This window comes from Centruroides sculpturatus, unplaced genomic scaffold (genome assembly GCF_000671375.1).
Source record: "Centruroides sculpturatus isolate CEXI.00-Female unplaced genomic scaffold, Cexi_2.0 scaffold130, whole genome shotgun sequence".
In the NCBI taxonomy this organism is placed as follows: Eukaryota; Metazoa; Arthropoda; class Arachnida; order Scorpiones; family Buthidae; genus Centruroides; species Centruroides sculpturatus.
The window spans coordinates 694,073-707,043 of NW_019384364.1; the positions used below are offsets into that span (position 1 = coordinate 694,073).

General features: G+C 35.4%; 1 protein-coding gene across 1 annotated transcript in view; it reads right to left on the minus strand.

Annotated features, from left to right (window-relative positions):
• LOC111642243 overlaps positions 1-12,971 on the minus strand; it is a 47,801-nt gene that overhangs the window by 18,452 nt on the left and 16,378 nt on the right. The window contains exons 2-6 of the mRNA XM_023388555.1: positions 9,841-9,956; positions 9,604-9,763; positions 4,005-4,038; positions 3,754-3,904; positions 2,729-3,679 (exon numbers count right to left, since the gene is read on the minus strand). Of these exons, the coding sequence (XP_023244323.1) occupies positions 2,729-3,679; positions 3,754-3,904; positions 4,005-4,038; positions 9,604-9,763; positions 9,841-9,956 (1,412 nt within the window). The remainder of the gene's footprint in view (positions 1-2,728; positions 3,680-3,753; positions 3,905-4,004; positions 4,039-9,603; positions 9,764-9,840; positions 9,957-12,971) is intronic.

The window sequence follows — 12,971 nt, forward strand, 5'->3', positions numbered from 1 at the left end:
CCGAATTCAATTTAACTGAGTTATTAATAATACAAGCCACGATAGAGGATCGACCGAAAGATCAAAGTTTGTTGTTAAATTTGTATCCGTTCGTCGATAAAACACTACCGCTAAGGTCACGGCGAATGACGTCACAATGACGAGGTGAGAGGAGGGGAAAAAATGGTTCCGACACGTGAACTCTAAAGAGAGAATTTATCCGAATAACCTAAACTCGGGTGCTGGCAAATCGATAGTGTATATATATATATATATATATATATGTATGTATATATTGGATGCTGACAGGCTGTTTCCATGACAACATCCGAGGATGATTGCGCAGTCTGGTCGTCATGGAAACACTAGCTTACGTGATTGCAGTAGAGACGTTACTACGTAGAAAATAATAATGACAATAATAATAATACACATACCTTCGATATTAATTTATATCGTTGTTAAATATTTAAATTGGATTGCAAATTAATCAAAAAAATGTGGCCGATATCATTTGAAAGTTATAAATCTCGATCGATTTACTATTTTATTTATTATTTTACGTAAATTAAATTTTAAATTACTGTATTTTCTTTATGATCTTAGATTTTGCCACGGAGTTTGCTTTTATTATTTTATAACGAGAATAATTCATTAAATATTTTATTATATTATTATTAATGTAGTGTGGAACCACAAATCCTCTACTTTATTCCCTGTAAAATAAGATTAGATAAATAAAAATGTAGGTTAGTAGCCACGGCAACCCGCTTAAAACGGAACCTTACGTTTTATACGGGTTTTACCTATGTTTAGAAGCGATTCTCCTGTGTAATCGTAATTTCGGCACCGAAAAAGTCCGTTTTAAACGGGTTTTCGGCTGATTAAAATTGTGTCCACTATAAAACTTAATTATTTCGTCTAACGCGGTAATGTAGGAGTAGTCGACCGCATTAAAATTTATCTTGTAAATCCAATTTAAATTTTACCTTGTAAAAGGTGAGATTTCACTCTTACAATAATTACAAAATAAAAAGCAGACGTTGGAAAGTGCGTAACGTACGTCTGGACGTTAAACACTATCCGAAAACTCATTAAATAATTAAAATACATTTTATTGCGGACAACACGAATCGATGGAGTCGAACGTTTTTGTTGTTGTTGCCGATCGCGAACAATGCCGTAATTATAGTACATTCGAACTAATCATTACTAATTACCGTATCCGTTGAAATAATTAAAAAGTAAGATATTCTAAATTGATAAATTGGGGATTTGTATAATTATAAACTAGCGATAATGGGGGGATCTTTCTGTTATAATTTCGATAAATTCGTTTGTATATACTGACTTATACACGAATTACGACAATGTTTACAATGTAATCTTTATAATACGGTATAATGATTGTATATAATACGCATAGATTATATATGTTACCGCTAAAGCTCGAAAGTCGTTAATCTGCAGATTAACTAGAACTTTCGCATTTAGATTAACTAGAATTTTAGCAACTTTAACTAGAACTAGTTAAAGTTGCTAAAATTGTTCCATTTCTCAAATTACCTAGGTAATGTGCAGAGTATCTAGGTAATCCGCGCATTACCTACTAGGCACTCGGTAAAGTGAAAATAAGATCTTTGCCACAAATAAATGTACCACAAATAGGTGTGCTTGTCGCAGAAACCAATTGCTACGAAATTCAAAGTCTCACCAAACTTTAGACTGCACAATTGGTTAATGTTACCTATGGTGGGTAAAATGGCGGCTCGTGTCCGATTCCAGCAAAGAGAAAAAAGGAAACAGTGGGGAAGCACCTTCAAACCTAACCTATTCTAATAATTTGCTTGGTAATAATTATGGTAATTTATTAGAATAGGTTAGGTTAGGTTTGAACGCGCGTCCCCACCGTTTCCTTTCTTCTGTTTGCTAGAATCGGAGACGAGCCGCCATTTTACTCACCATAGGTAACATTAACTGCACAATTACATCACGCCATCACCAGAAAAAGTATGATAACTTTACTATTTTTCGTCTCCGGTCCAAAAGTAGGGTATCGTCGAAGTCGTCTCGGTCCCCTCAGTTCAGAAAGATACTCGAAGTCCCGAAATTCCATAGGTGGTTATCTGTATAGGCCCTAATAATTTCCGTAATTGTATTAATATTTTAAACCGCTTGATTTTTTTGTATGTTTTTTAATTGGTTGATGATTGATTCTATCAACTAATTTGTCGATTGTTTGATTGTATTAACTCGATTCTTTAGATATTGAAAATTAAATAAAGAACATTATGTTAATTTAAGCGTACAGAAACGTTGCTGTTGTTCCAGCAAAGATCTTATTTTCACTTTACCGAGTGCCTAGTAGGTAATCTGCAGATTAGCTAGATAATGTACGCATTAACGACTTTCGAGCTTTAGCGGTAACATATATAAATGTATACGATTGTATATAATGATTGTATTGTAAACTTCGTCGATATTTAATATAAATTTGTGAGAGAGGATTAGAAGCGAAATTGTAAATATTTAATTGCGATTTCACAGAAAGAAAGTCGACATACGCAAAATTTCATTGAAATATTTCGTTAAGAAGTCGAAATATCAGAATATTTTATGAATTACTTTTGATAATCGAACGACTAACTGACGAAAATTTCGAAAGATCTCCGTAAGCGTTAACGTGCATTTGTATGTACTGCACAAGAAGGGCAGTGATTTACTGGCAGTTTGAAAAACGTTTACTCACCTCCATAGATTCCCTTTTCTTTCTCTCGAGACTGTCCGTTCTGTCTCTTCCTCCCAATCTGGGGGATGATTGTCCGTTTAGCATGGAACTGGTTTGTTGGCAAAATAGTCCTTCCATAATATCGAAATCCAGGTCGTTCTTACAACCTTTGTGAGTCTTGGCCACTAACGACCACAAATTGTCTTTTCCTATCACTTTCTGACTCGGTATCTTGCACCAATTGAGGGTCTTCATCTTGGTCTTTGGCTTTGGTGTCTCCAGTTGAGGAAGCTTGATGCCGACGGTGGGTGCCAATCCTCCGGGTAAGAATGGCCCGCCCGGAGGGGGAGGCGGCGGGGGCGGACAACCTAACGGTGGAGGGGGTGGAGGCGGAGGCGGAGGTGGAGGAGGTGCGGGCGGAGGTAGACTCGGAGGAGGAGGAGGCGGCGGCACCGGTGGTTCTTGAATTTTGTGTGTGGGCGAATGGCAAGCGTGGTTGGCGTGACGAGGCACCGGAGGCGCCAGACAGGCGTGAGGCGGTACGGGTGGAGGCTGGCAGCAGTGAGGAGGTACGGGTGGCGGCTGGCAGCAGTGAGGAGGCACGGGCGGAGGAAGACATTGAGGATGCTCCGAATGTTCCGGAAGACACGGTGTGGTCGGTGTAAAAGGTGTGGCGGGAGTACATCCGGGTGAAACCAGTCCGGTGAAGGATAATTGAGAAGTGACGCGCCTGCGTAATCTACTATCGCAATCCTCCGATTTGTGACACGAACATTGGCACATTCTCAGTCTGGTGTGACTGGGCGATCTCAGCAGTTTTTCCGAATCCTGTTTAGACTCTAGCAAAGTGGCACGGTGGACCAGAGTCTCGGCCGTGTCCCAAATAATATCAGAAATCGGTTGGCTGCTGTCGATCCTCAATAGATGCTGAAGCAGATTGAGAAACGGTGCTTCTTGTGGAGTTTCCGATACCTGAGGCAGAAGAAAAGCTTTATAACCCAATCGATAATTTCCAAAGGGATATTCGATTGCATAATAGACCTTACCTGCCTGAGTATGGCATAGAACACATCTAAATGGCTATTTAGGTCCACTCCATCGGGTCCGGTTAATTGACTCTCATCGGTTTCACGCTGCTCTTGGAAAACATCCAACTGCACTACCAGATCGGATTCGGGATTGTTAACTACTTCTCTTCTATTCACAATAAATAAATAAAGAAATAATAGCACATTTCAGACACAACACGCTTTAAATCGCAGGTTATGGTTATTTAATTAGAATGAAGTATTTTTACCTCATTTGAGCAATTAAATCCAGAATTTTCAGACCTGTAAATTAAATTAGTTTTTAGTACGCCTCTTATAAAACAACATTCTTTTAAATCGAAAGTCTCGAATATAAAGAGCTTGTTTGCATACAAACAATGGATCTACGAGATTAAATCGGACGCGATTGCACTTAATGTTTTTTTATTTTCCTCCTGTCAAGAAGATAGCTGCAATACTTAAATAAACAGTTTGACATCCATTATATAAAAAATAATACTAAGTTCTACGTCAAGAAACGTGACAGTTAGAATGCATTTGGTTGTTGGCGTGTTAAAACCCCCGAAACTCCCGACACAATTGCATAAAAATTGAAGAATGGAATACTTTAAAATTTCGTATGTATTTAAGTACTGTAATGTACGAAATTTCGTACGTTTCGGAACGTATTTTATACACGGTTTATCTATAAAAGTGCAGTTGCAGTGTTCGAATATAATTTAACAGAAATAAACCGGCAGCTCTTTCTCCTCGACACTTTTATTACTTCAATGATAAATCGATTAAAGGTCTGACGACATTAACATAAGTTTTAAAGTCGTTTAAATTGTTTAAAAAAGAAAATAATATTATCTCGCTCCGCTTTCTCCGAAAGTCTGCCGTGTTCACGCGAAACTATAACGTCTTTTTTTCGAACTAGTGCTTGGTTAATTATAGTGGAATCTGGCTAAAATTAAATTAGATTTAATTTTCTGATATTAAAATCAATATTTAATTTATTCGCGAAACTCGATACGCTGGGTTTCGTAGTTAACTGGCAACGGATCCGTCAAAATTCTCGTGAAAAAACAACGAAATACACGAGTTTTATTGATTTTCCGCGAGAATTTTGAGATTTGTTGGCAGATTCTCTCAAATTCCATCTGTGAAATTCCACTTCCTCCCAAAATCAAAGTTTCCAAAAATAGAATTTGGGACGTACACCGAAAATCCGCAATTTCTGATCCTAGATCAGAATAAGCGGTATCGGTATTTAGTTGTTTATGGTCTTTCCAGATAATTTCAATGGGCACAGTTATTTTAACTTCGTTCAAAAACATTATATTCTCACATAGGGGCAAATCTGAAGTAATTTCCCACGTAATACATCGCTATAAAATTAATTTTATGAAGATAATATGCTGCGAAACCCTTACATTCCACACTCAGGTGTGAAGAGCACGTTTGGTGTTTACAATTGAAGATAAATACAAAAGGGGAGAAATTTAGTTGCGTGAAAATTGCTGGGATCCATTTAGTTAGAAGGGAGACGGTGGGAAGAGACAGATGGAAACTCTGCGGATTTAAAGAGAATGCGAAGATATTACAGATACGGTAAATAAAATACCAATATGACGTAACTAAAAATCGTCATAGACGTCTATTTCTATTTCGTTTACAAGTTTAAACTTGCTTTCAATAAATGTTTTTGTGTATATTATTCGCCTTCAATTTCTATTGACTGAGCCGTAATCGTTGTTTTTTCTGTCAACGAATCGGATCGACAAAAATTCCGGCTACGAGTTGCGTAACTTTCCCGACAAAAAAGTTAATGTGAGTGGTGAGATTTTATTTTTAAAATCTTATTTTCATTGTTCATTATTATAAAGTGGCAAAAGCTTAATTTCGAACATAGAGACGAGTTTCATAAAAAATTGTAAATGTTAATAACCAATAAAATTTTCATTAATCGGGCATCCTTCTCTCTATCTCCCCATACCCTTCACTTATAATCATCAAAATTTAATACCGTCGATGACCCCAATACGCAAATCCCCCCTTTAAATTTCGATAAAGGGCACGGGGGTTATTAAGCTTTAAATTGGGTGAATAAAATCGTACCCCCATACACACACATCCGTACATACAGAAAACACCTCCAAAATTTTTTGCATTTCTCGATGGTTATTAGTCCCCCAGTTCAAAAATATAAAAATCTTGGGATCATTTTTGACCTATCGCCATACTTTCCTTCTGTTATATGTTTGTTTGAGAAGTTATGGCAATCTGCCTAGGGGAAGATGCTTTCCGGGATGTCATTTTAAGGGTAACTAGTCTCTATTTAGGCATTACAGACGTGGGGAAAATCCGGAAAACTCTACGTGGCCAGCCCATCCTGACAAGGCACGAACCCACGACCGAACTCCCAGTATTTAGGGAACGGAACAGCATGGCCACTAGCGAGCCCCGTTATATGTACGTGTAGTGTGGGACAATGAATTTGACATTTTTTCCTGTAGAATTTCTAACACGTTTTTGCCCAATACATGAAAGAATAGTAGCAAGTTTCGTCACCTTAACAGGGCGTAATGGCTCCCTCTCTTGCATATAAATTCCATTAAAAACTTTAATTAATGAACGATTTTGTAATGGTTTATATATTATCAAAAACACTTACTAAAACACCTTTTCTTGCAGCCGACGTTTATTAAAAAAAAACTTTCACAGAGATTCGAAAAAAGAGTTATTTGTACTAAGTGTTCGATTTACATTTTTGTTGTTTATTTAATTTTATTTTTCTTGAAAAAGGTCTTTTAATAAGACCGAAAACGTGTGAAAGTTTTTTCTAATAAACGTCGGCTGCAAGAAAAGGTGTTTTAGTAAGTGTTTTTGATATTAAAATATGCAGTCTAGAACGATTTGGTTTATATATTGAAGTCCTTTAACGATTTTTAAATATTTTATACTCGAATGAAATCCGAGATCCGAAAACAAGAATAACGAAAATTCCAACGAATTACGGTATAAAAAATTTAATTTTATATTCTCGACTTTTAGAATTATATCTTTATGATCCTTTGTCCATTTTGATTGTCTTTTCTTCGTGACTGCCGATTAATTTAGTTTTTTTCGATAGTTTGGAGCCTGTTAAATGATATTTCTTGGATCTATCTTATTGTCTAGAGCTAACAGAAACTTCACACTAGTCCAACAATGCTTTTAAAGTTGTCGGGGAAAATTTTGGCTTCTGAGTAACCAATCATTCAATTGCTCTTATCGTCCCCTTCCATTATTTTTCGTATTCTTTCACAATTTTGACAATTCGTTGGTGTAATTGGCACATTCAGTCGAAAATTCTGCAATTTTTTAAAGCAATTTGTTGACGAATTTCTCTTTATTTTTCCTCTCTTGCCGCTATGATTATCTATCCTTTCCATTTTTTTATGTATTTTTAACTGATTAAAAATGCTATCTTAATTTTAAAAATAATTAAAAGAGATTGCAAGACTCATTTCCACTCTGTTCTAATCTCTCCTTTCTCCGTTACCTTTTGGTAAATAAAAGATGATGCTAACGGTGATTGAAATAATACGTTTCTCTTCTGTAAGTTCCCGAAATTTCGTCTTGCCGGCTCTTCGCAAAAAGAATTTTTGACGAAAATAAAATCGATAATTCTTAATTTATCCAAATACTAAACAATACTCGAATTAAATGTTGTTATCCATTTATTAAATGGAAGTTTGATCGTTATATACGAACACATTTAGTGAAATCGTACGAAAAAAATGGACCTAAAACAATATTCAACCTCTCATATTTAAAAATAAACACGTTCTAAATGTGTTTAGGCATAGGATTGTTTCCAGAGACAAAACGAGAATAAATTTGAAAGTGTGGAGATGGTAAAAATGACAAATTTATTGTCCAATGTTGGACAGAAAAGCTGTCGAACGACAATAAATGCCGAAGTAACAATATTCCCCGGATACCAGCGTCGTCACTATCAATACTAACAAGTAAGTGGCGTTGCCACACGCCTCTTCATTGGCAGTCTCACAGCGAATAACAATATGACGAAGGCAGAGTCGATGGCGACAAATGTAATAAAGACGTTTTCGGTGTGGAAGATATGACAAATTTCCATTCGACATAACAACCGGGCCGCAGTTAAATATTAATGTAAGATGGTCTCCATCGGGCGGAACAATACTCCCCATTGCTCTCTGGAGTGCGTTATAAACAGAAAAATCTACCAGTGATATAAGACAATGGCAAATCACCTCCTCGCCATTGTCTTCCATGGCAAATCACCTCTTAAATTTCGGCCTTATTACGCCTTATAAAACTATAAATTTCCCTATTAATACACTAACTCCTCGTTATATCGCGCCATCCGATATATCGCTCATTTGATGCGATATAACGAGGAATTAGTGTGTTAATAATACACTTTTGTATTTAATTTTTATGAAATTTTTAACTGGCATCCATATCCATCTTCCGAAATTCATTACGGGGTGATTATATAACAATTTTAAAATAGTATGAATAAAATATGCATTGTAATCGCATTCACGTTTTAAATTGTTAATGAGTCGGCAAGAAATGAATGATTTCAAAATATAAAATTTCCTATTAAAAGAACAATTTAAAATTCCGATTGGAAGATGAAAAATCCAGTGTAAATAATCCATAAATGTATTTTAAGATGTCATAAATAGTAATTTTTCTTATTGAAATGCGCTGTTCCAGAATGGGATGAGTCTTTTACGCTGTTTTAGTATCTAATTTTCATACTATAAAGTACATCTAATAGTAAAGTACTGTAATTTTTATAGAATTAGTCTGAGAAGTCACAGACCAATTGTGTGAAAATTACAGTACTTTACTATTTTCCCGGCTGTCAGAGTATGGTAAACTGTCAAAAAAATGATCCCGCCCAAGCTTTTAACATTTTTGAACCTTGAAATGTCGATAAATGCAAAAGAAGGAAAACAAAATGGAGGTTTTCTTTATGTATGGATGTTTCTGTGTTTATGTGTGGGAGTGCGATTTTGTTCACCCACTTTGAAGCTTGGTAACTTCCATATCTTATGTCGAAAATTTCTGAAATTTGGCGAGAATATTTGCGTATTAGCGGCATCGATGTTATTACATTTTGGAAGTTAAAAGTCGAGGGGGTGGAGAGATACGGGCAGTCGCGTGTCCTAGGAGTTCAACTTAACGAATATTTAACTGGTTATTAGCATTTACAAACATCTTTTAAAAATAAAACTCGTCTCTACCCTCAAATCTAAGCTTCTTACCATTTTATTTCAAATAATCAAGAATATATAAACTTTTTAAATTAAACTCTTAAGAGATGGCGCCACGCACAACTTTAACTTTTATGCCGGGAAAGTTACTTATTTTATTGCTGGAGTTTTTTCAATTAAGTAGATTAGAAATATATTATTTTTTTCAAAAGTAAAAATGGGGGTGCGCCTTATATGCCGGCATACACGGCATGTAAAAATGATTCTGTAATATAATATTAAAAAACAATTTTTAATATTACATTCAACGTTGCCGTATTGCATTATATTCAGCATTCAACATTTAAATTCTCGTCCAGGATAGCGAGACAGTAAAATTGTTAAAAATTTCGAGATCCGGCAACAATGAAACCTCTTTTGAGTCTAAATTAATGACGAGTATAATTATGCAAATGTTCTGACGTCATCATTAAGTAACGATTAAATTTAACAAATCCATTTAATTTATACCGATTGGATTACTGGGTGGTTTGGCTATTGTTTTAACAATTCGAACAATTACTGGTTTAATTAGTTTAAAAAATAAATCGGTAATTCGGGTGCCAACTCTTACCTATAAACTCGTTTCTGGTTCTGACTCTTTCTCTTACGGATGATGCGGAGATGATGGTGCAGTTAACGAATGCCATTAAGGAGGTTTGATACTCAATTGTCTTCGCCGAGCGTAACTCGTCCACCACCAGTTTGAACCTGTATCTTTCATTTTTCTGGTTCTATAAATTAAATCCCGGTTTAGGTAACCGTCGTTAACGAGAATAAAAAAAATATACAAGGATAACTCGTAACTTACTTTGTAATTTTCTAGTGTTTCGAGTGTTCTTTGGTAACCTTGAGAGTTGTACACGCAGAGGGCCGACAACAGTTCGAACACTTGCTTTTTAACGGTGACGCTACTGGTGTCTAGAGCTGAAACGAGAAAACATTAATTCCTTAAGTACATTTAGGGCCATCTTGCACATAAATCTTTTCGACCTTTATAAAATGCTGGCCAAGTAAAATGCAACACCTGCAATATCTAGAGGCCTACATAGTGTCGCATTTTACTTGGCTAGCGGTATACATATGATCTCGCGAAATTTGTAAGAGATATTCTTAAAAGAATTTAAATTATTTCTCTAGCCAATCGCCGTTAAGATCGCCACGCCGTTCGACCAATCGATTTCACTTTTTATGCGCTTGTTTACAAACGGAGTCTTAAAAAAACGTTTAGTTAATTATTACGATAATTAGTCGCTAGAATAAACGAAATAATCGACATTTTATCTCCCGCCGCAATAACGAGTTAATAATAAATTTACAATGGCTTAGGGTAAATGGCGACGAAATTTTTATGAGAAAATACGTAAACTGGTGTAAAGGATCAGATTTTCTCCTTCCTCCCCATTAAAAATGGCAATGGAGAAACGAGACGAGAACATAAATTCCGAAATTTAATTAACTTAAAACAATACGGTAAACAATAAAGGATGATTCTGGAATAAAAACTATGCCGAGCGGTGTTGTTACTAAAAGAAAGTCTATTATTTAAATATCGAAAGAAAGTTTGTAGTTTCGAAATGGTTCTACGCTGGCCGGAATCGTTTCTGACGTTAACAAAACAATTGTTATTAGAAAAAATGATGACAAAATGATCGATAAACGACGGTTAAATCAACGGCACAAGATAGTAGATTGATACCAATGCAATCAATTTTGTTATTGGCTACCGTTGGGGAGGACCCGGGATCGAATCCGGGCCAACAACCCGGGAAATCTAAAGGCATCCTTTCGTAAAAAAACGTTGCACTCGGATCAATTTACAACTAACGAGGACGGGGGAGAGCACGGTGGCACAATTTCTTCTTTAAATTTAATTTATTTTACAAGTATTCGCATATACACACGCCGATTTCACTAAATCGCCACTCGGAACTTACAAAAGAGCGACGTATCGACATTTTATCAGGCGATTCGGTCGATATATATATATTTTTTAGAAAGGCAAACTGGCAAAATTCGGAAAGAAATCTCTGAAAGCATTACGAAAATCCTTTGACCGTAGAAGCATTTGGGTCATAAATTCTGTATAATACTAGAGCAGAGCTTTATTTGAATCGCTCTGCCGTAAAACCATCGAAATTTACGATTTTTTTCTTTAATTCCCGCCGGTAATAATGCGATAACGCTTTGATATTTTAAAAATATCGCAATTTTCGGAATGATTCACCCGAAGAACGGAACAACTGCAAAGTTGATCTTAAAGCAAAACAAATTACAAAATAATCACCCGTAAAATATGCGGAGGAGAACCCACTTTTAGAGAAAAACCCGCCTTCCAAAAATGAAATTTATCGATTTTCGGCCACTTATCTCGCTTCCTCCATTTTTTTTAATTAAAAATATAGATAAATGGCTGGGTGGCGTATAAAACGAAAGGTGAAATTCAGATTATTGGAGAGATAAACGAGTAAATCGAAGTAAAATCCAAGAAAATTTCTCGTTGTATTAAAGTGTATGCGAAAGAGTTAAGTTTTTAATTTGTTACGCTTAACTACTTAAACGATTTCGTGTAAATTTAATATGAAATTTTTCTCTTTTATTAAATTAAGACGACGAGCGTTTACTTCTCGGGCTGGTGGCGTGATTAATTTGGCAACTTATCTTTTTCTTCGCCCTCTCTAAAGCTAATTAGTCGAACTTTTTCCGGATAAACATCGTTCGATGCCGCTAATCGAAATTCGTAAGATGACACTTGACAAAAATAAAACTATATTTTCCACGGTCGTTAGTAAATTCTGTAACGATATAAACATTTTAAAATACACAAAAATTCCTTCAAACTCTTCGCTACTATGCGAGTGCTTCGTAAACGTTAGTTATGACAAATTGTGTATTGTTGTACGAAACAAAACGCTGTCGGCTAACTTTTGGTCCACCCTTCGTTGCCATACAAAATTACAAGTGGCTTCTGAACTACGTATCCTATCAGTTAAATTTTTATAATAACTGTAAACATTTTTTAAACGTTTGATACTCTCGAGGAATACGGCAGAATAATTCCATATAAAACTTAGATTATTCGGTAATTTCCGGCAGGCATACGGATTTAGAGAAGCGTATTCTATCGATTATTCTATATTATTCCCTAAAAATGAATAGGGGAGATCGGGGCAAGATCGGCATGTTAAGCTTTACTTAAATTTTGTGTAATAAATACTGCTGTAAACTGAAAAAAAAGCTTTGCATATTGTCTATTGGAATGTTACCTTACTATAGAACTGGTTAAAATCAGTTTGGAAATAAAAATAATTAAAATAATTACAACTTTACAAGAAGAGAGAAATTGACGAAGTTGCCCCGGGTATAGGGGCAAGATCGGCAACTTCTCTCTTTTTGTAAAGTTGTAATTATTTTAATTATTTTTATTAAAGTTGCCCCTGGTATAGGGGCAACAGTAATGGGGCAAGATAGGCACGTATATAAAATTATGTTATTAACAATGTATAAGTTGGAATTCACTATTAAAACAAAGAAATACAAATCCAACACCCATTTAATATTATTACAACGAAATGCAAGTTCAAAGACATATATACATGAATAACAAATGCAAACATGTTTTCATTTATCATCTGTTTGATTTTTATCCTTTGCTTTTAATGTGGCTTTATGTTGCCGATCTTACCCCGCTAGTCATGATTTCGAAACATTAAGTACAACCCTGAGAACAGAATGCCAAGCCACGATCTGGCCACGTGAATAAGTTGAAGTTACATCCTTCTAACAGGAAAAGTAACTTTCGTTATCATGGAATTATAACAAAACCTGCCAATTCAATATAAATGGAAAAAAATATTATATGGAATTGAACGAAAATGAAAATTTGCTTGATAATTCAACTACGCTTGTTGGAGAACAATAAAAACACTACACTCAACAAGC